The sequence below is a fragment of the Eleutherodactylus coqui genome, chromosome 8, assembly GCF_035609145.1.
Source record: "Eleutherodactylus coqui strain aEleCoq1 chromosome 8, aEleCoq1.hap1, whole genome shotgun sequence".
Taxonomy (NCBI): domain Eukaryota; kingdom Metazoa; phylum Chordata; class Amphibia; order Anura; family Eleutherodactylidae; genus Eleutherodactylus; species Eleutherodactylus coqui.
The window spans coordinates 96,711,097-96,738,666 of record NC_089844.1 but is presented as its reverse complement, the minus strand read 5'-3'; the positions used below and the strand labels follow the sequence as shown (position 1 = coordinate 96,738,666).

Genomic DNA, 27,570 nt, shown 5'->3' with positions numbered 1-27,570 from the left:
AAATTGCATCACATTCGAATGCCATGCAATTTGCATGTGAGTGCGGTGCATTTTTCCACTTTAAATATTGGAGCAACATGTGATTTTCTTTTTTTTTTTTCAAGAGCATGAAAGCACACGTGAAAATCGCATGTACAGCGATGCAATTCGATATGCTTCTCTTGCAAAAAGCATTGCAAATGCAGAAAAATTGCAGGTTTGAGTGCGACATCACTCTGATTTTCTCAGACAGATATTGCAATCGCCCATGTAAATACAGCCTTACGCCTCTTTCACACAAGCAGCATTTTGACACAGAGTAGGCGCATTAAAAAAAAAAAAAAATAAAAAAATTGCATCTCTACGTATGGTTTCCTATGGGTTCTTTCAGGTGAACAATTTTTTGACACACTGAAAAAAAAAAAAAAAAAAATCACACGTCAAAAGATTTTTTTTGACGCCGAGCTTTCTCTCTGCCAAAAGATAGGACAAGTCTTATCTTGTGACGGTACAACGCCGGCAGCTCCCATAAACTTCTATGGGAGCCGTCCGGAAAAGGGTGGGGGAGCGAGGGGGAGCGGTATACACACGAATAGTAGCCGTGACACTAAATTTAACGCTCAGATAGCCGCGATGTTTTAGAGCAGCTATCTGAGCATTAAAACGATGCTCGTGTGAAAGAGGCCTTATATATATATTTATATAACAAAGGAGTTATAGTATTGGATGTGCATAATACAAATTGTTATGTTGTGTTTTACTAGTTCTTCTTAGAGGTAAGATGCCAAGTAATAAGCTGTGTCAGTATAGTAGGTATCATACAGCAATGGATGCAGTCAGCTGGAAGTCAGTATTCTTCACTGCCCTCTAGAATGAAGGCTACATTATTACATGTGTCTAGGGACAATGAAGTTTTAAGACTAGCAAAATGTTCTTTCTGTATTTTGCGGCACACGAAGGGTGCTCTTAAAGCTGTAATACTGGCTGCACAAGCACAAAGTAACATCAATTTGTTAATAATTTAGTAGCTTGCAGTCTGAGGTCAGCTCCCGGCAACAGCTTTGGCTTTCTAAAGCTGTATGATTCTAACAATGATTCTGTTTATCTAAGACTGTTTATAAATTTATTCTTCATTTCATTATTATATTTGTTTTTGTAAATGATCCACACAATTAGAAAGCACGCTTTATACGGGTGCTTTTACACAGAATGGAATAATCTGAAATGGCGTTGCAGAATGTGCGCTCCTGCAGAATATTCAGCACAAGGTCCGATTTTGATGCAGAATTGAAAATAGCAGAATCCTGCATCACAATCCTCATTTAGACGTGCAGATTTTGGTGTGGAATTATTTCGGGATTTCGTATTCTACAATGTAGTTGCAAAATATTCCGTTCTGTATGAAAACAATTTCACAATTTTGAAAATTCTTAATATATTTTTTCATCACATTCGTTTAAAAGATCACAATAGAGAACAATAAGGCTGGGTTCACACAGGGCGGAATTTGGCCGTGGCAAATCCGCCCGCGGCCGCTAATCTCGGGATTAGCCAGCTATGTGGACGAGATTTCTCAGAAATCTCGTCCACACGGGATGGCCAATCCGCTGCGGTAAGTCCGGCTGAAACCCGCAGCATGTCTATTTACTTTTCTTTTTTGTTTATTTTCGTCGCGGCCACGCTCTCCCCTATGGAGCGCCGGGCCGCTTCAAAGCCGCCGCGGCTTAAACTGCGGCGGTTCTCCCGGCGGAAATCTTACGGTTTTTGCTGCGGCCAAACCGCGAGATTTCCGACGGGAATACGCCCCGTGTGAACCCAGCCTAACAATAGATAAACTGGACAAATGTACTTGTCGGCTTCAGGAGCTGACTGCTATACCCCATTGGCTAGCATTATACTGTTTTGTATTTAGCTCCATATATGCAGCGCAAATTCCACACTGAAAATCCACACCAATTTTGCGGTGTCTCAACATACCCATAGTGTTCATAGAATATGCACATACTATACATGCATACACAATGACCCTCTCTAAAACCCCACGTGCCACTGATTGACTTCAAAAACTTCATTCATTCAACCAGTCCTCGGACTGGAGATAGAATTATGGATACTTGAGCGCTAATTCAGTACCTGACTCAAAAGTATCCTAAATAGGGTAAAACTCAAGTGCTGTTATCCCTTTAGTCCTCTGTTGGGGGCTATGGATTATAGAAGTAATGTGGATACCACCACTACACATATTATGGTTGATGACGATTATTCACGCTCTATATGTTAGCTCCTACCAATGTTCTTTGGGTTACGACACAAAATGAGCGTACCCAACATACCCATAGGAGCTGTCTAGGTGTGTACACACAGACCATCTCCCATTCATTGGGATGTGTAGTCACCAATATATATACACATAGGTGCTTTCTATTTCTGCATTGGTGATCCGTAATTACATCAACCAGATAAGGAGTGGTTGGTAAGCCTTTCACCTTCCATACTGTTATATGTTTGTTGATGCTTTTCTAGCTCACTAATTTTATATAGAAAAGTAAAAATAAAAGTTAAGTTTTAGGAGTCAATCTGGTGACAATTATTGGAATATACTTGATTCCTCTGCCCCAGTGACAAACTCTCTACAACCCTAACCCAACTCCATACTTGGACACTGAATTTTAACATGTTCCTTGTCTTAAATATATAATACATTTGGTTCTAAGATTTCTATGTTTAGAGGAAAGAAGTTTTCTACACCAACATAGACGGGGGTTCTTTACTGTAAGAGCGGTGAGACCATTGAACTCTCTACCCGAGGACGTGAACTCACTAAAAGTGTTGAAGACGGGCCTGGGCGCCTTTAAGTGTAACAATATCACATGTTAGTCACTAGATTACTACAGAAGGGTTGTTGATCAAGGATTTATTTTGATTGCCTGATTTGGAGTCAGGAAGGATTTTTTTCCCCTAAAATGGGGAAAATTGGCTTCTACCTCATTGGGTTATTTGCTTTCCTCTGGATCAGCATTGTGGGATAATAGGCTGAACTGGATAGACATATGTCTTTTTTTTAGCCTTACATACTATGTTACTATATGAAAACGTTCAAACAAAAATATGAATGCACACAAGGCAACTGGACATATATGTGTGTCATTTTGAGGATAAATTGTGGATGAGAACTTCTAGAAACACTGTGCATGTCAATGCAGTTCAATTTCTACAAATATAGGTCTATGAGGTATGTGCAGTACAATATCACACAAACAAGTGCTTTAATGTCAGCTTTCCCCTTACTGTAAACCATTGCAAGTGGAAATCGCCACTCTTGAGTTTTTGACACCTCTGATGGTACCATGATAGTAGCAATGCTCTCCTCCCTGTGGAAAAAAAGAGTGCATTCACAATTGTGTGTTCACTTAGAAAGGTCAGAATACATCACTATGCAATTTAACAGTCTGGAAGAAAAAAACACTCAATTGTGTTCAGCTGAAAGTTCCCCTTGACAATAGTGCATATGTTTCACATACAATAAATTCCAGTTATTATATCAGTCATTTATTTTTATTTATATTATTTATTATAATATACTAGGATGGATAGAACCAGGAGGGTAACAATAAACTGCAGTACAACCCCCATCACTGTAACACCGTTAGCAACCTAGTCCTAGGTCACTCTTTATGGTAACATTTTACATCAGGATTTAGTAAGCCGAAACCAGTTTCTACACCGAGATAAAGTATATTTGAGAGAATTGTACAAATACTGATACAAAGTATGGACCAGAATACTGCTGTCTAAAGGTGGCAGGCATATACTTGACAATAGTTGTGCATAGATTCCAGGTAATTGGAAGATAGTGCTTAGGTTCCAAGACAAATTGAACTATAGCAAGCTCTTGGGCTTTCAATGTCCTTCATCAGGCTTAGGAAAGAATGACACAAAGGACCATAGAACAATGAAGCTCACAATTTCTCATGAGGTTCCTGTCTGCTGTGATGCTGCCACACCGAGGAATTGTCAGGAGGTCTTGCTCCCCTCTGTGTCTTAGTACCAGAAATTGGGAGCTTTACTATGGTCTCGTGTTGTTCTTTCCCCTTGCCTGATGAAGGGCATTGAAAGTCTGAAAGCTTGCTAAAGTTCAATTTATCTTGGAACTTAAGAACTATTTTCCAATTTCCTAAAATGTATGCAAAATTATTATGAAATAACAGTCTCCATGTTATTTGCTAAAAGTAGAGCTTGTGATGCAGTTTATTTATTGTTAAGTGCACTTAGCTTTTGGACCTTGAAGGTTTTGGACCATTTGGTGGTTCCAGAGTAAAACAAATCTTGTTAATTCTAGTTATGTCAAATTGTCCACTTTTCTACCCATTTCAAGAAGGATTGGAAGAAATGCCCTGTTAAACTACTTTTACAAAGCTTAGTTAACTCTTAAAGTAACCCTGCGGTTTCACGATAAAATTCTGTTCTGGGACCAGAGCTGGTAGGCGTATATTACCTGCAGCTGTTCTTCTCTGCGGTCCTTCTGATCCACTAGTTTAAGGTCCTATTTTCAACCATCCAAAATGCTTAATGCAATCTTTAGACTACATAATCCCCACAGTGCTTTAGTAGTGTTAGACTACCAATGCACTATACCTGCTCTCTGATTGGCCAAAGCTGCTCATGTAATCAGCACTAGACAAATCAGTGTGTATTAGTTAGTTAGAAAATTGTTGCAGCCATCATGGATGGCCAAAAACAGGGCTCAAAATTGGCGGATTCGAGGGGCGGCAGGTTTTATACCCTTGCCCCTCTTGTCTTGGGACAAGATTTCATCCTTAAACCAGAAGGTTGCTTTAATGCATTTAGTATTTTCTCATAATTCTTAAGGAGTAAAAACATTATATTCAACAGTGCTTTCCTGTACATATTTTATATTACTTCTATATTATTTCTAACATGTTGTGCTCATACACGGATATCAAGATGACTCTGAAAGACTTTGAGGGAAAACCATGAACAATTCCCACAAATTCGGAATGACATGACTTTAGAGTCATTTGGGCCGAACAAGGGCAAACAAAGAAAATACAATAAAGTCCAGAGATAGTAACTGAGTCTTTTTAGGACCAAGCCACTTTAGCGGTTGAGATGGTTGGTTCCTCAGGCTTCCACTCTGTAGAATAACCCATGGGCATAGTGTTGCTCACCCAGGATCAACTCCCAATTGACGAATATAATGAGGGGCTCACTTGCAAGAAGAAACTTGCTTCCAAGTCCACAGATCGGCTGTCTTTATCTTCTGATGTCGGTTTAGAACAGTCAGATGACTCCTGTCGCGGTGCAGACAAGTCCTTCAGACATGGATTCTCTTGTTCCGAGACCCGCGGCAGAGGAACGTCCTGAAATCACTGCTGTAGTCTCACCGGTGGCTCTGGGAGGTTTAACACTCTCTTTCCAGATGGCACCACAGGGACGGTGTAATAAGGAGGTCCTTTTGGGCGATCAACCCGATCATCTCTAAAAGTGAAGAAGTTCTGCTCTTCATACTCCTTAACAAAAGGCAAAAGATGTTGGGGTAATGCCCATTTTGCTTCCAAATTGTCCTGGTGCAACAGGATCCAGGGCGGGTATGGTTAAGCAACAACGCTTGTCAGAGTCACAAAGTAATGGCAATTCTTCCCTCTCTTGTCCGCTGGGGTAGCGATGGTAGTACCAACTGCGGAGAATCCCACAGTGTCATTTTGTTTGCCATGGGCAGGTAAGAGGAGTATAAGTCCTTGAATAGAAAATGTGTTTAAAAGAAGCAGAGGCCACAGCAACAATTGGTGTGGTAGATTCCATCTCCATACAGGGATCAGGATTTAATGGCTCCATTAAACTCTCCTCTAGCTCGGAGGACACCGAAGAAGTGGTGGGCAGCAGGTCCTGCAATTCTGGTTCATCTCTCCGGTAAAATTGACACCTAGGTGGCAGATATCCAGCAGGGATTGCCCTGAGAACTTTGGATGCCATCTCCCCTGCAGGGGTGCTCTCGCTGGTCTTTCCAGTGTTGTCTGTCGTTTCACTCACCAACATCAGTAGCTCCTCCCTTGGGTGGTCTTCAGCACTCTGCTGTTGTTCCGCAATGGAGTTGTTCCGTCCCTACTTATCTCTCAGCCACTGCAAGAAACTGGGGGCAGGAAAGATTGGCAGGAAACTTACTTGAGGAGGAAGAAGAAGGCTGTGTGCCATTTTGAGAGTCCATTTCTGCCACGTAATGAGGACTTGGCAAATTCACTTTGTCCAACAGTAAAACACAGTTCTTCTCCAGGTAACATATCTGGGACACATGAATTGGGTAATAAAGAGCCTTTTTGTTCACTCTGCATCCTTGCAGGTAGCTCAGCCTTGTCTCCCCGGATTGTCTTCAGGCTCAGAGAAACTGCAACCTTGTTCTTCTTCTATTTCCTGTAGGCTCAGAGGAACCGCAAGCTTATCCTTTTTTTTTTTTTTAGGCTCCAAGGGTTGGATGGATCTTGTCCTAGACTTTTTAGAAAACTCAGAGGGCTGGAGGAATCTTGTCCTGGACTTCTTAGAGAGCTCAGAGGGCTTGAAACCAGAAACAATTTTGTTTTCTTTTCTTCTGCGGCACGGGCACACAAGTTCCTCCGTGACTGGAAATGGCGGAGGCACTTCTTTTTCGTTTTTAGATAAGGAGTGGAGGAATCATCCTGTTTGTGACTGTCAAAGCTCTGCCCTACAGCACCCGAGGAGCAGACCCACAGCCGTGGAGACAGCGGGGCAGAGAAAGGCCTTGTCACGGGGCTCTACCATTTCCGCCCCTGGGTGTAGCTTGGGACCCGACCACGTTACTGCTGGGGGAGATCACAGGAGTTATAACCCGGGGTTACCTTAACTTCGGTTGTCACTTGTGATGCCACTGTTCCGTCCTCTGTGGTGGATCTTCCAGATGAAATAAAGTAGTCCACACACAGAGTATATTTCTGAACAAAAATCGGGAATGGTCAGTTCTGTCCGTTTACGGTAATACTCTTGAACATACACTCCAGCAAACAGTCCTGGTACAGTTACAACAAGCCACAGTGGTGTCACAGGGAGGAGTGTCGGTATGTACGAACAATCCACAGTCCAGGTTATCTGCATGATTTCCATTTCCAGCAAACTCTACTGGTCTCTCTACCGGTCAACATTCACTCTCGCTTTCTCCTCTTCTCGCCAAGCAGCGGGTTGTCTCACTCCCAGCACTCTTCAGAAGTGTCGGGGATTCCTGAGCTGGTTAGGCCCAGTCTGAGCACAAAAAAGTCGCTCGGCTTCCTCCATTACTCCATGCACCGACTGACTTGTCCGGTGTGTGGGTGTCAGGCTCTCTCAACCATGGCTTTCTCTCTCTGACCCTCCCTCTCTTGCAAACACATAAAATATATCTCACGATCACATGACTCCAAATGACAGAAACACAATGTTACATTTTCCAGACAAGACAGGATATACCAGACATTAACCCATTCAGTCCTGCAACCATGCAATACACATAAATCAAATGCATACCACAAACAAGAAAATGGCACGAGACACAGGCATATAACATTCTGGAGGGGCCCCACTAACTCTGGGTCACTACACACCGTCATGGAAACTTGGCCCAATGGTAAAGAATTTCAGCCTGCCAACTAAACAAGAAGTTTAAATGCAAAATCTTTACATCAAAACCCATTGTAATAGAATAGAGCAAGCACTCCTTGGTAATATTCAGCAGGCACGGAACCTCTTGTCTGTAACAAATTTCTTAGCCGTGCCAAGGTTGCCAGCAGCCATGTGAAGGAGGGCAGCGAGTAGAAGGCATTACAGTAAAATTCTATTATCCCTAAATGACTATTCCAGAAATTCTGACAGTCCTGCATCTCTGACAAATAATCCCAAAACACATTTTAAAACTATGAGGCTGTCTGGAGTGTAGCTAAAGCCATGATGGAAACAAGATGGATGGAAATAAAAGCGACAAGATATATGACAGCTTTTCCACTAAAAATTTGTACATTTCTTTAAAGTCATTCTGATAACCTAGAAGGTCCAGTAGACCAGTGCCGTCTTCGTTCCTCGGCTGTCAGATTGGCAAAATTTGACTGCACTTTATCAAAGCGCTTGGCACATGGCCACAATAAGAAAACAGAATGAGAATACAGGGAAGACTGCACATTTTGAACAAATAATGCACATCAGGTTTGCCATGACATCACATTCTACATGCAGCTTGTTGGGAAGCATCTTGCATTGTTCCAGGCTGCTAAAATGCAATAAGTTAAAATGATATTCACCTCCATCTATAATTTAATTGCCTACACTGTAAAAATCTACAAAGGCCGCTTGACTCCATCCAACTGTTAAAGCTAAATGTCTAAGTATATTAAGCCTTCTTTTGTAGTGTGCAAGTTACAGATAGTGGCTCAGCGCAGGGCTGCAGGAAGCTTTTACACACAGCAATGAATCTAAATGCTACCTAGAATGGCTTTTGTTAATGGGTTTGCGGCCGACATAAGTAGTACGATCCCTAGAGATTTACCTATGAAATCAGGATCAAATGTCCTTATATCTTCATATACTACTTGATCTTCTTAAAGACAATCCTTTGGCAGTTATGAAAAGAGAGATTACATACAACTTTTTGTCTTCAAAACCCTGATAATGGTTAAAAACACAGCAAGGTTGTGTTCACAACGGCGCCATGACTCCGGTTCATTGGGTTTTCGTTGTCCCGAAAGTGCAGAATAATTTAGTTTACCGCCTGATAGATACAAATTGGTAATAGGAAGGACCCACTGCTGACAGTGGACTCTGAAGTTGTAAGATGCATTACTAATATTGATGTCGGTACATTCCACAATACACATGTAACAATAGAAAGGGATATTTGTAACTATTGGTGCTATGATGTTTTCTAAATTGTGACTTAAGGTTGTTACATTACCTTATTTAATTTTGCTTTTCCGTCATTGAACTCAATCTCCACATAATCAGAGGACAACAGGCCACTGGAAACAGAGAGAAATATAGGATGTGTGAATTTAGGATGGCTGCCCTGACCACATACAATGCACAAGCTTTCTGATAGGTGTACTAGCATAGCATTCATGGACAATATTACACAGTTTAGGCCACATTCAAAATACAAATTGTAAAAACGTAAAGGGGTTTTCCAGGGAAATACTATTGATGACCGACACTGAGACGGGGGTCCATCGCTCGGGATCAAGGCCAATCAGCTGATCTGGCGCCCACTGTCAGCACTGTAATACACGGGTCAGAACAGAAACTGGAACTTGTAAGTGCAGGTGCAGCTTCCCTTGATTTTGATGAGAGCTGCAGTACTAGTGCTAGCCACTATGCTGGGTTGGAGCAGCAACTTCAGCTCCATCCCCTGTGCATTGCACAGTGTAGTGGCGGACGCCCGCCGATCAACTACTGATGACCTATCTTCAGGATGGATCATCAATAATATTTTCCTGGAAGCCCCCTTTAAACATTATCACATTAAAACATTCTGTTCAATAAAATACATTCATATACATCAGCATGAGAAACTGTCTGGACACCTAGAGAAAATTATTGGGTACTATGTGCAATATTGTACACTATGTATACTTTGTGCTATTGGGGTGGTGGTTATACCAAGCCAGTCAAGAAGCACTTAGCTGGCAGTAATAGCTGAAAAAGTTGGATACTTGGCTCCTTCTACTCGTATAGCTGTATTACCATATGATAAAATGTAACAAGTGATACAAATACAGTAGATTAGAGGAAATGGACACTCCATTAACTACTGCCGCAGTGCACAGATCCCAGGATACAATAAGTCAAGCACTTTATGGCAGTCACTTCTTTCAGATAAACAGCACAAATGCAGCAGGTCTTTCCTGTCCCATATGGTCTTCTGTCAATGGTGTTATAACTTTATAACAATGGAATCGGCACACGTGACGGGGCGGAGCTACGCGATGACGCATAGAAGGGGGCGGAGCCAGAACGCCGCTGCTGCCGAACAGACCCGAAGGCAGAAGACCCTTCTGCACAAGCGCATCTAATCGGGCGATTAGACGCTGAAGTTAGACGGAGCCATGGAGACGAGGACGCCAGCGCAGGGAAGGTAAGTGAATAACTTCTGTATGGCTCATATTTAATGCACGATGTATATTACAAAGTGCATTAATATGGCCATACAGAAGTGTATAACCCCACTTGCTGCCGCGAGACAACCCATTTAAGCGCCTTTACACGAGCATGTTGTGTGTGCAATACGCAGTGAATACAGCCCATTGATTCCCTGTTTTTCTGTGCACATTTTTCGCATGCAAAAGAAAAATTAAAAATGCTCTTTTGTGTGCATTTGCGCACAAAAGACCCCAAAGAAGTCTATAGGGGGTGAGTAAAAGGGACATGCAATATGCAAGGGGACACGTGAAATACAGCACAAAACCATGGTGAAAAGAACACATCTAGATCTCATTAGGCTAAATAGGGTCTCTGGGGGGCGCCAGGTCTGATTCCGCTGTGATATTTCGCCATCGGAATCCGACCCGGCCGTGGGCATGAGGCCTAAATGGTGTGAAAATACATATGGAGGCACAGAAGTATTTTGCAAATGTGTGTGTGTCTCCTCATAGATTACATCTGTTCTAATGAACCGATGCCAGTATACAGTATTTATACGATATAAGCACTCAGATGCCACTCTGTATCCCGGTAGTTTGAGCACATTAATAGACAACTTCTCATCCAGTATACCCTCAGCAAAAAGATGCACTCTACAGAGCAGCCATGGGCTGGGAGCAGCACTAAAATAGAAACCATCCAGCTATTCAGATCTCACAGCTCAGGGAATTACTATTATTGGACGCATTTGTAGCTATATCAGCTTGGGGAGGGGGGGATATGTTGCTTTATGCCTATATTCACCCTATTTTGTTTTCAGGAAATAACTTTATTTTTGTATTGGAGTGCTGGTTTTTATTTTCTGGACATTACTCTATCAGATGCTAACATCTGGATTGAAGGAGACTTTGTCAGTTCTTATGAGCCCCATAAATTTACGTTATGCTCTCACAGAAGCTGGGGCGCTGAGTGGGACGTACTTTACATATGCGCAAATAATGACAGGACTACTTCTCTTCATTATGAGCTGGGACAAAAGTAGTCCACTGAATACCATGAGCAACAGTTTTGCAAGTGAATAGTAGGGGAACAGCGAAGAAGGGGAATATAAAAAATCACATTCCCCCACCTCCTATGAACCTTTAACTTCAGTTTATGGAAATCATAGGAGCTGTCAGAGTCCCTTTATGCAACAATAATTGATATGTATATATTGTGTTTTTTGTTGGATTTGCATTAGGCGTCATGAACACGTGCACACTCAGGTTCCACTGCTGAATCCACCAGCGGAATCCATGCGTGCCCGCAGACATGGGCATTAAAAGGCAGGTTCTTACCTCTCCGGATCCAGTGCGGGTATCCTCCGTCGTGGCAGGATCTTCTTTCTTCAGCATGGCGGATGCATCCGGGCATGCCAACGGACTCTCGCCCGATACATGCGCAGTGCCTTTTTTTTTTTTTAAATCTCCTGCTTTCCCACAGATCCACAGTGATACAGCTGTGTTACATTGTACATCCATTATGATCCCCACATATCGTATACACAGCTCTACTACAGCCATCCTGATTCCCACACATTACACACAGAGTTTTACTACATGCATGCTGACCCCACACATTACACACACAGCTCTACTACATCCATCCTGACCCCACACATTGCACAAACAACACATTACACACAGCTCTACTACATCCATCCTGATTCCCACACATGACACACACAGCTGTACTACATCCATCTTGACCCCACATATTACACACACTGCTCTGCTACATGAATCTTGATTCCCACACATTATACACACAGCACATTACACACACAGTTTAGTACATCCATCTTGACCCCACACATTACACACACTGCTCTGCTACATGAATCTTGATTCTCACGCATAATATATACAGCACATTACACACACAACTTTGCTACATGCATCCTGATTCCCACACATTACACACATAGCTCTACTACATGGATGCTGACCACACAAATTACACAAACAGCTCTACAAACAGCTCTACTACATCCATTCTGACCCCACACATTACACACACACAGCTTTACTACATCCATCCTGATTCCCACACACTACACACACAGCATATTATACACACAGCTCTACTCATCCATCCTGACCCCACACATACATTACACACACATCTGCTACATGCATCCTGATTCACACACATTACACACACAGCTCTACTACATCCATCCTTACCCCACACATCACACACAGCACATTACACACACATCTGCTACATGCATCCTGATTCCCACACATTACACATACACAGCACATTACACACACAGCCCTACTACATGCATCCTGATTCCCACACATTACACACACACCACATTATACACACAGCTCTACTACATTCACCCTGACCCCACACATTACACACAGCTCTACTACACGCATCCTGATTCACACACATCACACACACACAGCTGTGGTACATCCATGCTGATTTCCAGACATCACCAGCTCACCAGACTGCAGGATACCATGATCAGCCCCTGGTCATGTGATCCCTGATTCCACCCACACAGGTGATCACATGACGGTGACGTCATCACAGACCCTGGTAGCTGCGGTCAGCATATCCAGTAAACAGTACTTTGTACCAAACTGCAGAATGACTCCTCCCACAGCAGTGACATCACCACAGGTTCTTCAGCTCACTGGATCTCTGTGGTGGCGGTAGGTCGGTGTCTTCTGTCAGGACCACTGAGTTGTGTCTGAGATAATAACGGCTTAGTTGTATTCTCATTTTGTTATTTTTATCCTCCCCTTCCAAGAGCCCTAACTTTGTTGTTCTTCTGTGAGTCAGGCTCTGTGTTTTATATATGTTGTAGTACCTGTGATGATGTCACCAGGGGGTGGAGCGATGACATCACCAGGGCCAGAGCATGATAAGCACACAAAAAAATATCTCTTCACGGTCAAGTGGTTGTTAGTAGTTTAATTAAATAGAACAGGACCGTGGACAGACCCTTGTGGTCACCACTTGTACCTCATCCCGGTTCAGAATATACTCAGATAACAAGACTCTAACATCTATCTTTTACCTAATTGTGAATTCACCAGATCAAAATCAAAGGATTAAGTTCAAGTTTCAGTAACTTGTCTATGAGCTCTTTATGTGGAATTGTATCAAAGGCGTTACTGTCCATAGAGGTAATATCCACAGCATTACCGTCATCCACCACTTTTGTGACAGTCAAAGAAATCAATGAGATTAGTTTGACAGGATCAGCTTTCAGCAAAGCCGTGCTGTTTAGGCTGCTCCCACATGAAAGTCTGTTAAAATGCCATACTTCAAATGCCGCGTTTTAGAACTGCATTTTTAAATGCACCCCGTTATTACAATGGGTGATGAGGTGCATTAAAAAGTACTAAAACACACTAAAATAGAGTAGACAGACCTAGAAAATCGCAGCATTAGAAACGCTGCCTTCGAAGGCTAGTCTGCAATGCCCCATTTAAATCAATGGAGGAGTTTTACAGCATTTAGCGCGGTGTTTGAAACGTCACAGTAAACGCTGTAAAAAAACGGTGTGTGAGAGTGGCCTTAAAGTGAGCGAGCACGCTCGTTTAAGGCAGTTCCTGCATACTCATCCGAGCAGATTTGGGTGGTGGGCGGGGGGGGGGGGGGGGGGGAGATGAGCGGGGGGCGGGGGGGGGGGGGGTAGCAGGGGGGAGAGAGAGAGAGAGAGAGATCACTAGGAAAATAAGCTAAAGCCAGAGTTTTCTCCCGAAGAAAAAGATAATCATGTACAGACAGACTGATTTGGGGTTTTTGCCCCTCATCATTGTGCAGTAGGTTGCTGGCTTGGCTGGGTGAGAGGCCTATGATGTGGGTCAGGAAGGGTATAGTTTGTACTTAGGGAAAGCACCGAGAAAGTGTGAGGAGACTTATAAGGCCATGCATGCTGCTATGAGAAATATGCAAATAGAAAATTGAGACAATGCCTCTGCAGCGCCACCTATTGGAAGGTAGCATACCTGCAAGTCAATGTAAGACTTTCTCACAGGTCTTGAAACAATTACTGGGAAAATAAGCCAAATAGGTCTATGTGAGGGCAGAATTAGAGGCCAATGACGTGGGGCAGAAAGAATATAGTTTGTCCTTAGGGAGAGTAGCTAGAAGATGTGAAAACATCATATTACTTATGTGAGATAGCAAAAAAAATGCAAGCAAGAAATGTCTTCTACCAACCCCTATGCATTTAATGTGTAAGGTATATAATGTAATCCTTTGTTTCACTGTACATATTCATCCTCTGCTATAGCTATGAGCACATCCCATTTCCATGTTGTAAGTAAAGCAGCTCTCTCATCTCTCAGTATGAGTCCTAGCACAGTCCAAAGCACCAGGTCATATTCATCATTTCATATTTTGCAGATTTGAGTGCAGATTCTACACTGAAAACTTGGGTTCACATTTATCAGTTGTGTCCGGCCTGTTTTGCTGAACACAAAGAATGACATTTTTGTGCAGCATTTGCACCTGTTTGGCTTCCATAGACCGACATAGACAGGCACAAATATGCAGAATGCACTGTTTTTATGGAGACATCCCGAGTCACAACAGATGCAACTGTTGCCAAAACTACTCTCATAGGACAGCATGGAATCCGTTCTGTACATAGAATCTACTTCTGTACAACAGCAGAGGAAAATAATGCCAGACATACAGAATGTGAATGAAGCCAAAGTGACTGCAACCAGATCCAATGCAATGCATAAGAATAAAGTTTAGAAAACTCCATCCATACGCTGCGGGAAAAAATGGCACGGATTTAATAATATATTGTAATGTTGCTCTATTGTATCGTGTATGAGTAAATGGTGACATGATGTTTAATATATCTGTACCATTTCCTCTGCTAAAAAAAACTTCTACAATTTCCTTATTAACTTGCTATGAAAAAAATGTATTATGTAATGCCTCATCATTAAATGAGAAAACTTCATTCAGCACTTTCACTATGCTCATATGGGATCTTTTTGTTATTATGCTGCACAAATAATCTCAAGTGTTGTAAAAAATCTTAACCTCTTCACATCAAAACTTCATATATTCAAATATATTACATGCTCATGTGGCTATGAAAATAGTTAATTTTAACACAAAACCAAGATATTTTAAAGGCATATAAAAACATCTGGACATATTCATATTTTTACATCTTCAGTCTGATAGCTTTACCCCATGGACTTCAACAAGCTAGATTAATTGCTTTGCAACACAGCAAAGCACTAATGTTGTTACCCTAGCAGTGTGGAGATCTGCACCTGCTTATACCATCTGCGTGACCTGATGGTACAGAGCTCATATATCCAGAATGGCTGACCTTCATCTTTCACCAGGACAAATTTATTTGGCTTTTACAAGTAAAGTGTGTCAGAAACAGCAAATTAGACCAGAGATTGGAGCTGCAGGAAGATCATTTGCATATTCCCTGTGCATTATGGGAAGAGCGAAGAGTCACTATAAGCGGGAAGATTGCTGGGATTAGCCGGGTCTAGCTGTTTGGAGGACATCGCCAGACCGCGTGCCTAATGGCACACAAATTGTCCACTTAGTAGTGTCTTATAGAATATACATATTCACCACAATTCTTGACTTTTAGAAGTTTGGAAGTGGACATCAACTGACAACATGGAAAAGGAAAGGAGCCATTTGGTGAGCTGCAATGTATACTATATGTTCACAGACCCGCCAGAGGAAAAGCCAAACTTCACCTGCCAGAAATGCAAGCTCGTGTCTCTACTGGAGGAAAAGGTGCGTAGTCTTCAGGAGAGAATAGCTACATTGAAATGCATTAAGGAGGGTGAGGATTTCCTTGACAGAGGAGAAGAAAGTCTTCAAAATGTTGAAGGAAAAGAAATGTCCAGTGAACCTGCAGAAGCAGAAGAATGGAAGCATGTGACCCAAAGAAGCAGGATGAGGAGTCAGCCAGCACCCATACTGCTCGGGAACTGGTACCAAGTTCTCGCACAGGAGAACAATGAAGAGGTAACTGTGTAGTAAGAACGCAGAGTCCCCTTAAATGGAGAAAAAGAAGTGCTGTTGTGAAGAAGAAAAGGAGAGTGGTAGTTGTGGGGGATTCCCTATTGAGAGGAACAGAGGCCGCTGTCTGCAGTCCTTACACCTCACAAGAGGTGTGCTGTCTTCCAGATGCACAGATCAGAGATGTGTCTGATAGGCTGTCAAGACTCTTTAGTCCTACAGAACACCACCTATTCCTACTAATACATGTAGGGACAAATGACACTGCAAGAAAGGACCTTACAACTATCTGCAGAGAATTTGAAGACCTCGGAAGGAAGGTGAAGGAACTAGGAGCACAGGTGGTCTTCTCATCCATCCATCCCCCCATGTGGATGGCCATGGAATAAGAAGATGGAACAGGATTCTAGAGGTGAACAACTGGCTACGTTGATGGTGCCGTCAGCAAATATCTGGATTTCTAGACCATCGAGTGAATTACCTATATGATGGACTGTTTGGTAGAGACGGGTTGTACCTTACAAAAACAGGTAAGCATATATTTTAGGAGAGCTTTAAACTAGAACAATATGGGAAGGGAAGTCAAAGGCCAGGTAAAAATATACAGCTAATTAATACATTTGAGAACCTTGCTATTCAAAGTGGAAAGAAAGAACAAAGACACAGATTACAATCTAAAATGTTTCTACACAAATGCACAGAGCATGGGGAACAAAGAAGGAGAATTGGAGCTCCTAAGAGAAATATGATATCCAATGCATCACAGGAACTTGGTGGAATGATCACTTGATTGGCATACAGGGCTTAGGCCTCCCTCACACAGGGCGTTTTGTACAGCGTTTAGCGCTGCCTTTTCAGCCCAGCGCTAAATGCTGTACAACACTCCCATTCATTTCAATGGGGCTGCTCACACAGGGCTGAAAACGCAGCGCCTTCCAACGCTGCACTTTGACAGCGATGCAAGTTCTATTTTGGGGCGTTTTCAGCCCTGCATTGCCCATTAAAATGAATGGGCAGCGGTTTTAGCACTGCTGAAAACGCAGCAACACAATAGAAGCCCTACCCCGAAAATCAGTCCCAGCTAGGTAGAGAAAAAAAAAAAAGCAATACTCACCTAGCCGCTGCAGTCTGGGTCGCGGCCGCTGGTCTCTGTCGCTGATCCGGGCTTCCTCTGCACTCACAAGTCTATTGCCGTAGGCCAGGTTTGAGAACCCCGCCTCCGGCAATAGAGTGCTGTGATTGGTTATCAGCGCGCTCGATGTCCAATCACAGCCCTTCATTGACTGTCTCAGCCAATCAGCACCAGCAAACTTTGATCAGCGGCAGAGACCAGCGGCCACGACCCGGACTGCAGCGGCTAGGTGAGTATTGCTTTTTTTTTTTTTCAGCATCCTTGGCTGCGTTTTCAGCCGAGCTGAAAACACAGCCAAAACACTGGCATAAAGTATGCCAGCACTGCTGAAACGGGGCGGAATCTGCAGTAAACGCTGCATGTCTGCAAACGCCCTGTGTGAGGGAGGCCTTACAGGATACAACTTATATATAAGAAACAGACCTAAAAAGAGGAGAGGTGGTGTTGCGTTGTATGTTAGGAAAACGTTAATCTCCACAGAGATTCAAGCTTCAGAGCATGGTAGTTCTGTAAAAACTGGGTAATACAAGAAGAGAAAAACAGAAAGGACACTATTGTAGGCATTTACTATAGGGCACCTGGACAAGCAGTAGATATTGATGAACTCTTTCTACATCAGATGGCCAAGCTCTCAAAAAAGCATGACATAGTGATCATGGGGGAATTTAAACTATCCAGACATTTGTTGCAAATCTCTCTTGGGCAAAAGTAATGGATCCAACAAATTCTTATCCACTCTTGCTGACAACTTTATCTTCCAAAAGTTCGAAGAAAAAACAAGGGGATCTGCTATCTTGTACCTAATTCTTACCAACAGAGAGGAAATGGTTGAGGAAGTAAGGGTGGCGAGAACCTTAGGAGGCAGTGATCATGCTATCCTTGAATTTTGGATAAAAAGTGGAGGAAGACCTGAGAAAACTCAGACCTCAAGGTTGGATTTCAGAAAGGCAAATATCAATGAACTCAGAAAGAGGATAAGAAGAATCCACTGGCTGGATGTTCTTGAGGACAGAAATGTCCAAGAAGCTTGGGAAGTATTGCAAAATGAGATTCTCAAAGCACAATTGTTAACAATCCCTAAAAGAAGGAAGAATGGGAGGCATTTAAAGAAATCGGGATGGATGAACACAGAACTTGCACACATGTTAAAAACGAAGAAAAATATGTTTATCAAATGGAAAGAGGGGGGGAATATCTAAAGAAGAATATAATGCGGTCTGCAGAAACTGTAGGACAAGTGTCAGAAAAGCGAAGGCTAATAATAAATTGAGGCTTTGCAACAGAGGCCAAAAGCAATAAGAAAGGATTTGGGGGGTATGCCAAAAGCAAAAGAAAAGACAAAGATGCTATTGGATGCTTACAATATGAAAATGGTAAATTGGTTAAGAATGCTATTGAGAAGGCCGAACTTTTCAGTTTCTATTTTGTAACTGTTTTCTCTCAGAAAGTAGATGGAACATCAACTGATCTTCCCCGTGCTATTGAGGGAATGAAAGAATGCCGGCTATCTATAGGCAAAGAGATGGTAGGGGAACACTTGGCTAACTTAAATGAATTCAAGTCTCAAGGTCCAGATGAATTACATACTGGGATACTAAAGGAAGCAGCAGAGGTAATTGCTGAACCACTCGCCATAATCTTTGAAAATTCCAGGAGAACAGGAGAAGTCCCAAAAAATTGGAAAAGGGCAAATATTGTCCCTATCTTAAAAAAGGGAAGAAGGTGGATCCAGGAAACGACATGCCTGTGAGCCTGACTTCTATACCGGGAAAGATCTTTGAACAAATAATTAAACAGCATGTATGCAAGTACTTGGATGAAAATGGAGTAATTAACCAGAACCAGCATGAGTTTGTAACAAACAAGTCATGCCAGACAAATCTAATTTCCTTCTATGACAGAATCACTGACTGGGTGGATCAGAGAAATGCGGTGGATATAGTTTATCTTGACCTTAGTAAAGCATTTGACTGAGTATCTCATACTATACTTATTAAAAAAATGACCAAATATCAGATTAACAAGGCAACTGTTAAGTAGATTCACAACTCTCTGAGTGATCGTACTCAAAGAGTGGTCATAAATGGTTGCACATCCAAGTGGAAGCCTGTATTAAGTGGGATACCACAAGGCTCTGGTCTAGGCCCAATGCTGTTCAACATTTTTATAAATGATCTGGAGGAGGGAACTGATGGGAAACTGATCAAATTTGTCTACAACACAAAGCTAGGAGGGATAGCTAACACTAGGGAAAAGAGAGAGAGGATTCAAAAAGATGTAGAAAAGCTTGAACAGTGGGCAGCGACTAACAGAATGGTATTTAACAAGGAGAAATGCAAAGTCCTACATCTGGGCAAGAAAAATGAAGAAAGCACATACAGAATGGGAGGAATTGGGCTAAGCAGCAGCTGATGTGAAAAAGACTTGGGTATACTTATAGATCATAGTCTGAGCATGAATCAACAATGTGATGCAGCAGCCAAAAAGGCAAACACAATTCTGAGATGTATTAAGAGAAGCACAGAGTCTAGATCATGTGAGGTAATTATCCTCCTCTACCCTTCCTTCATCAGACCTCATCTGGAATACTGGGTCCAGTTCTGGGCATCCCACTTTAAAAAAGACATAGACAAACTGGAGCAAGTACAGAGAAGAGTTACCAAGATGGTGAGCAGTCTGCAAATCATGTCCTATGAAGAACGGTTAAAGGATCTGGGAATGTTTAGCTTGCAAAAAAGAAGACTGAGAGGAGACTTAATTGTTGTCTGCAAATATCTGAAGGGCTGTCACAGTGCAGAGGGTTCAGCCCTATTCTTATTTGCACAAGGAAAGACTAGAAGGAATGGGATGAAACGGAAAGGGAGGAGACACAAATTAGATACTAGAAAAAACTTTCTGACAGTGAGGGTGATCAATGAGTGGACCAGGTTGCTGCAGGAGGTGGTGAGTTCTCCTTCAACGGAAGTGTTCAAGCAGAGACTGGATGAATATCTGTCTGGAATGATTTAGAGAATCCTGCACTGAGCAGGGGGTTGAACCTGATGACCATGGAGGTCCCTTCCAACTCTACCATTCTGTGTTTCTATGAAATTTGCTTTGATCAGCATTGGAGGTGGTTAATAAAAGCTTCTACACCATTGATGCCATTCTTTATTGTATGATATAAAACCTCCACTGATACACAAGCTACTAACAAGATTCCACAATTTAAATCCACATAAAATGTTGAATAAGAGGAAGTTGAATAAAACTTTAAAGTTACATGGGCCTGCTGTTTTTGGCACAGTTTACTGAGCAAAAGCCATAAGTGGATTCCAAAGGAATGAGAAAGACGAGTAAGAAAGACTTATATGTCTTCCTTCTGGATCCACTTCAGGCTTTGACACAGAAAAAAAAATTGCACTTAAAACTACACCCAAAACTACATATGTGATTCCAGTCTATGGATTGGCAAGTAGAAAGAATCTTGCAAGGCAATAGCATGGAGTTCTCATTGAGTAACACTAGGTACACAATACATTTCTGCCATTAAACTGTGGTAAACAATGTTTATTGCATACCGCAAAACCACGTATATTGTTAGAATGGTATGCAACATGATACAACAGTATGCCTAAACATTTGAATCCTATTGCTATTCACTTCTATCATAAAAAAGACAATATATATCTAAATATTGCTGTCACATTTGGTTGAAAAAGATGCATAAATGGAGGTGACAAGTCACGAAGAAATAGACACGATCGAATCAGTAATCATGAACATGAATCTTATGTACTACTGAATGATAGTAAGATAACATATGGAGAACCTTACAGACCAATATATCAGATCGACCCAAACCAGACCTGTCCGTTGAGTCGACCCCACCATGGGAGAGAGACTGGAGTCCAGTCCGAGACTAACGGGCAATCACTAGACTAAACCCTAAACCCACTGAACCTGAATAACCTGCAATAATAAACTAACAGAACCCTAAGAGCTAAAGCCTAAATAACTTTATACCTAGACACCAAGCTTTCTGGCATAGCAAATGACCAAAATACAAAAAGTATATACCAGGTTAGTACCGGGTTTATATATACTCAAACCACAATTGGTAAACTGACTGGCTTAATAGACAACCCAGCCAGCCTATTAGCGCTGGCAGCAGAGGGAGACGCTACTCCCTCGGTGTCCAGTACTGAATGATATGCGATGAGGTGTTGACATCACCTCGGAGCTGCATTGAACCAGGAAGTATGATGCAACCACCGCCATGACAATTGCTCTTTGAGAGGACAGAAAAGTGCACTCTTCTGTGTTTTTCTGTCCTGTCTTTTATACAGTGGACTTCAATGGTACCAGTAATGCAACCAGCTGCATCCTGTTACATCCTTTGTTTTTTTGAAGTTGCATTAAAAACATATACCTCAACTAAATAATAAAAACATGGTATGGACTTACCTCATTGTGATCTATCGCTCCCACCCATGAGATCTGCTCTGTAATTTTACAGTTCTTTACAGAAATGCTGTCCTGTCAGCACTTCAGAATGGCTGACAATGCCGTATACCCGTGACCTGACTTTATTAGGTAGTCTTTGAAACACTACGCACTCCTCTCCACAATCAGACTTTTTCCTCACATTTTTGTTCAATTAATAGGCAATGAAGAGACTGCATTTACCTGTACTTACCTCTCCTTAGCCCCCGCAATCCACCGCTGTGGTCCCGCTGATCTCCCAGCATTTGTTATGGAGAATGACATCATAGGATGTCACCTGACTGCTGCAGATAATGAGAGGCTGCAGTGTCATCGTTTTGAACCCTTGGCATTATGGCACCAAGGATGTGAGCACTGATTGGCTGCAGCAGTCAGGTCACAGCGGGCGACATCATCTTGCACCACAAAAGCCAGGAGATTGGTGTGGCCACAGTACTGGATTGCAGGGACTGAAGACAGGTAAATACAGCTCCTTTTGTTATTTTAGCAGCATTGGACCTGTACAGGGAATGTTGTTCAGTAACTGGACAACCCCTTTAAAGAATTTTTTACAAGCTTAAAATTGTGCAAACAAAAGAAAAATGCATACTTACCTACTTTAGAGGCTCCTTGTCCAATGCTGGAACCCCCGATGCACTCCATTCGGAACCTAGAAGAAGCAAACGGGCCTTACATTGTGCATGTGACTGCTGAGCCAATCACAGGCTTCAGCGGCTATGGGAGAATCATTGCTGAAGTCTGTAATTTGCTGAGTGATCACATGCATGGTCTTTTACAGAATTTTAAGCCTGTGACTTTTTTTTTTTTTAAGTTCCGGAAAACCCCTTTAAAACAAACCTAACATTGCTGGTGATCATATGTTTTCAATTTTATATTGTCAGCACATTCGCTTGGTAGTGACTGCGTCAGGACATATCAGTTATTTTTCTCATTATGTGCTGGCTTGTTTAGGGCCTTAAGCTCTGCTCACATATGCATTCAGAGTTTGTCAGAGTCACGTCAGAGTTTAAATCATATTTGACAACAGGTCTTTATAGGGAGAGCCGCATCGGAGGTTTATCAACTTGACTTGATAAAGACTGCTTGCTGCAGTCGAAACGTTGTCAGCTCATGTGGACACAATAAAAGATGAAGTCCTTTTAGAATGTGAGTATTCCTTTGTGGCACCCGGGATGCAGCTCTCCATATAAAGACTGTGCGTTTGTATATGAGCCAACATCGCTTGCCTGAAACAAGAAGCATCCCCTCGGACCCAGGGTTTGCGTAGGTGCTGCTGTAACCAGACGTCTTGTTTCTATATTTGACGACAAGAATATTGCAGAATGCTGGACTATTCACGTCATAAAAACAGAAAGAAACCCCAGAGCACCCCATTATAGATACGTCAGTAGGGTCCATTGGTGACTATTTGGAACTGTGGTACAACACATATGTCACAGCATAATAGTTTAACTAATAAAAGGAAGCCATGATGCTTATGTGAGTACCGCCTTCCAAAGGATCTGTCACATCCAATGATCAGGGGTGGGCTGCATACCTTTGTAGCCACAACCCCACTGACCCAAGCGCGGTTTTCGCTTTCTTCTAAATCTCTGAGTTCGCCGACATGACCTCCCATTACATATGTTTTGTCAAGTGATTAGTTTCCAATGGTTGGTACCAATCAAATGTGAAAACGTGATGTCAGCCATTGACACTGAATTTCGAGACTTCACACGTGACAGAAGACTAGTGCTGGGCTCAGTATGTAACCGGAGTGGTTACGGGCAACCGGAAGGCCTAGAAGAAATGGAGTTGCTATACTACCCACTCCGATGAAGAACGGCTTTTTAATTTTAGAATCTGCTAATTCTTACAAAACTGTTACACTCTAAAAATACCTATTGTAATACTTGCACATACCGACCCTCTTTGCACAGCATTTTAGTTACATGATATTTTATTTTCCACTCCCGCTATCAGATAGCAGCGTATTGTTTGAGCTCAGGTAACAGATACACAGAGCTCCGCTGTAGATAAATGGTAGAGTTTATAAGTCCTACTGTAGCAAGTGCTAAAGTTTGGCTGTTACATTTATTTAAGATCAGCTATACAAGCATTTATCTGTTGCGTTGCAGCAGCCATTTTTCACGATTGACAACTAGAGGCGTAGCCAAAGTGGTTGTCACTTTTGCATTCGTTTTTCAGAAACTGACAATTAGCTATAATGTAATGAGTAACAAAATGATTATTCAACAATTGGTTGCTTGATTAAAATCTGACAATATGACTGCACTTCATCTTATCCTTTTTGTACAAGTACAATAAATGTAACAGCTAGAGATGAGCGAGCACCAAAATGCTCGGGTGCTCGTTACTCGGGACGAAATTATTGCGATGCTCGAGGGTTCGTTTCCAGTAACGAACCCCATTGAAGTCAATGGGCGACCCGAGCATTTTTGTATTTCGCCGATGCTCGCTAAGGTTTTCATCTGTGAAAATCTGGGCAATTCAAGAAAGTGATGGGAACGACACAGCAACGGATAGGGCAGGCGAGGGGCTACATGTTGGGCTGCATCTCAAGTTCACAGGTCCCACTATTAAGCCACAATACCGGCAAGAGTGGCCCCCCCCCCCCCCCTCCCAACAACTTTTACTTCTGAAAAGCCCTCATTAGCAATGCATACCTTAGCTAAGCACCACACTACCTCCAACAAAGCACAATCACTGCCTGCATGACACTCCGCTGCCACTTCTCCTGGGTTACATGCTGCCCAACCCCCCCCCCCCCCCCCCGCACGACCCAGTGTCCACAGCGCACACAAAAGTGTCCCTGCGCAGCCTTCAGCTGCCCTCATGCCACACCACCCTCATGTCTATTTATAAGTGCGTCTGCCATGACGAGGAACCGCAGGCACACACTGCAGAGGGTTGGCACGGCTAGGCAGCGACCCTCTTTAAAAGGGGCGGGGCGATAGCCCACAATGCTGTACAGAAGCAATGAGAAATAGAATCCTGTGCCACCGCCATCAGGAGCTGCACACGTGGGCATAGCAATGGGGAACCTATGTGCCACACACTATTCATTCTGTCAAGGTGTCTGCATGCCCCAGTCAGACCGCGGTTTTTAATTCATAGACACAGGCAGGTACAACTCCCTATTGTGAAGTCCCTGTGGACCGACAGCATGGGTGGCTCCCTGGAACCCACCGGCGGTACATAAAAATATCCCATTGCAGTGCCCAGCACAGCTGAGGTAGGAATTTTCGTGCTTAATGCAGGTGGGTTTCGGCCCAAACTGCATGCCCCTGTCAGACTGGGGTTCTTTAGAAGTGGAAACAGATGCATTTACAAGTCCCTGTGGACCGACAGCATGGGTGGCTCCCTGGAACCCACCGGCGGTACATAAAAATATCCCATTGCATTGCCCAACACAGCTGAGGTAGTAATGTTGTGCTTAATGCAGGTGGGCTTCGACCCACACTGCATGCCCCAGTCAGACTGGTAATATATACCTTAACAGTAACCTCGTTGGTGGTAATGTGGTGGTGACTGCGGACCTGGTAGCGCGGTTTTATGTAGTTGGTTTTCGGAATGTGGCCAGGATTAAGTGGGACGTGGCGGGAGGATGGTGGTGGTGCTCTCTTGTTGTGTCGTTAAAGGTGAAATTCTTGGACTGTCACCAGACGGACCAATGCAAAGGTATTTGCCAAGAATGTTTTCATTGTTGGAGGAGGAGGGGGATGTTTTGGAGGCACTATGTGTCCTCTACACATGTCCGTGGTTATATGCACCTTAAAGGAGATGTCCCGCGCCGAAACGGGTTTTTTTTTTTTTAAACCCCCCCCCCCCGTTCGGCGCGAGACAACCCCGATGCAGGGGTTAAAAAAACCACCCGCACAGCGCTTACCTGAATCCCGGCGGTCCGGCGTCTTCATACTCACCTGCTGAAGATGGCCGCCGGGATCCTCTGTCTTCATGGACCGCAGGGCTTCTGTGCGGTCCATTGCCGATTCCAGCCTCCTGATTGGCTGGAATCGGCACGTGACGGGGCGGAGCTACACGGAGCTACACGGAGCCCCATAGAGAAGAGGAGAAGACCCGGACTGCGCAAGCGCGGCTAATTTGGCCATCGGAGGGCGAAAATTAGTCGGCACCATGGAGACGAGGACGCCAGCAACGGAGCAGGTAAGTATAAAACTTTTTATAACTTCTGTATGGCTCATAATTAATGCACAATGTATATTACAAAGTGCATTAATATGGCCATACAGAAGTGTATAGACCCACTTGCTGCCTCGGGACAACCCCTTTAACAGTAACAGCGTTGGTGGGAAATGGCCTCGCCGCCATCATGTCTTTGTGAAGCCTCTGTTTCCACATCCCAGTGACATACCATTAGCAGCGGTATAGGCAGAGCCCACAATTATTAACATTTCAGCGGTAGCATTAGGAACAGGCCCCACTAACATATCACTAGCAGCAGTATAGGGGGAGCGCAGTCTTAGTTCCATTTCAGTAATAGTAGCACTCAAGACAGGCCCCAGTAACATTCCTATTGCAGCAGTTTAGGGAGATAACAGTCTCTTTCACATTTCAGTAGCTGCAGTATAGACATTTATGTAGCTAAAGTGTAGGCCAACCCCACACACCTTTCTGTACCATGAGTGCAGGCGAAGAACATAGAAATTACTATGATTACACTGTAGGTGAGGGCCCAAAAAAATTGGTGTACCAACAGTACTAATGTACCTCAGAAAAAAATTGGCCATGCCCAACCAAGATGGCAGGTGAAACCCATTAATCGCTTTGGTTAATGTGGCTTAAGTGGTAACTAGGCCTGGAGGCAGCCCAGTTGAACAAAAAATTGGTTCAAGTTAAAGTTTCAACGCTTTTAAGAGCATTGAAACGTATAAAAATTGTTTAGAAAAATTATATGAGTGAGCCTTGTGGCCCTAAGAAAAATTGCCCGTTCGGCGTGATTACGTGAGGTTTCAGGAGGAGGAGCAGGAGGAGGAGGAGGAATATTATACACAGATTGATGAAGCAGAAATGTCCCCGTTTTGGATGGTGAGAGAGAACGATGCTTCCATCCGTGGGTGCAGCCTACGTATTGCTTAGGTATCGCTGCTGTCCACTGGTGGAGAAGAGAAGTCTGGGGAAATCCAGGCTTTGTTCATCTTGATGAGTGTAAGCCTGTCGGCACTGTCGGTTGACAGGTGGGTACGCTTATCCGTGATGATTCCCCCAGCCACACTAAACACACTCTCTGACAAGACGCTAGCCGCAGGACAAGCAAGCACCTCCAGGGCATACAGCGCGAGTTCAGGCCACGTGTCCAGCTTCAACACCCAGTAGTTGTAGGGGGCAGAGGCGTCACCAAGGACGGTGCTGCAATCGGCTACGTACTCCCTCACCATCCTTTTACAGTGCTCCCGCCAACTCAGCCTTGACTGGGGACCGGTGACACAGTCTTGCTGGGGAGCCATAAAGCTGGCAAAGGCCTTGGAGAATGTTCCCCTGCCTGCGCTGTACATGCTGCCTGATCTCTGCGCCTCCCCTGCTACCTGGCCCTCGGAACTGCGCCTTCTGCCACTAGCGCTGTCGGATGGGAAGTTTACCATCAGTTTGTCCACCAGCGCCCTGTGGTATAGCATCATTCTCGAACCCCTTTCCTCTTCTGGAATGAGAGTGCAAAGGCTCTCCTTATACCGTGGATCGAGCAGTGTGTACACCCAGTAATCCGTAGTGGCCAGAATGCGTGTAACGCGAGGGTCACCAGAAAGGCATCCTAACATGAAGTCAGCCATCTGTGCCAGGGTACCTGTACGCAACACATG

At 43.4% G+C, this 27,570-nt stretch overlaps 1 protein-coding gene across 1 annotated transcript in view; it reads right to left on the bottom strand.

The window, feature by feature from the left end:
* The window catches only part of ADAM23 (ADAM metallopeptidase domain 23), a 175,961-nt gene that overhangs the window by 87,204 nt on the left and 61,187 nt on the right, over positions 1 to 27,570 (bottom strand). Inside the window, exons 4-5 of the mRNA XM_066577434.1 lie at positions 8,927 to 8,990; positions 3,268 to 3,350 (exon numbers count right to left, since the gene is read on the bottom strand). Of these exons, the coding sequence (XP_066433531.1) occupies positions 3,268 to 3,350; positions 8,927 to 8,990 (147 nt within the window). The remainder of the gene's footprint in view (positions 1 to 3,267; positions 3,351 to 8,926; positions 8,991 to 27,570) is intronic.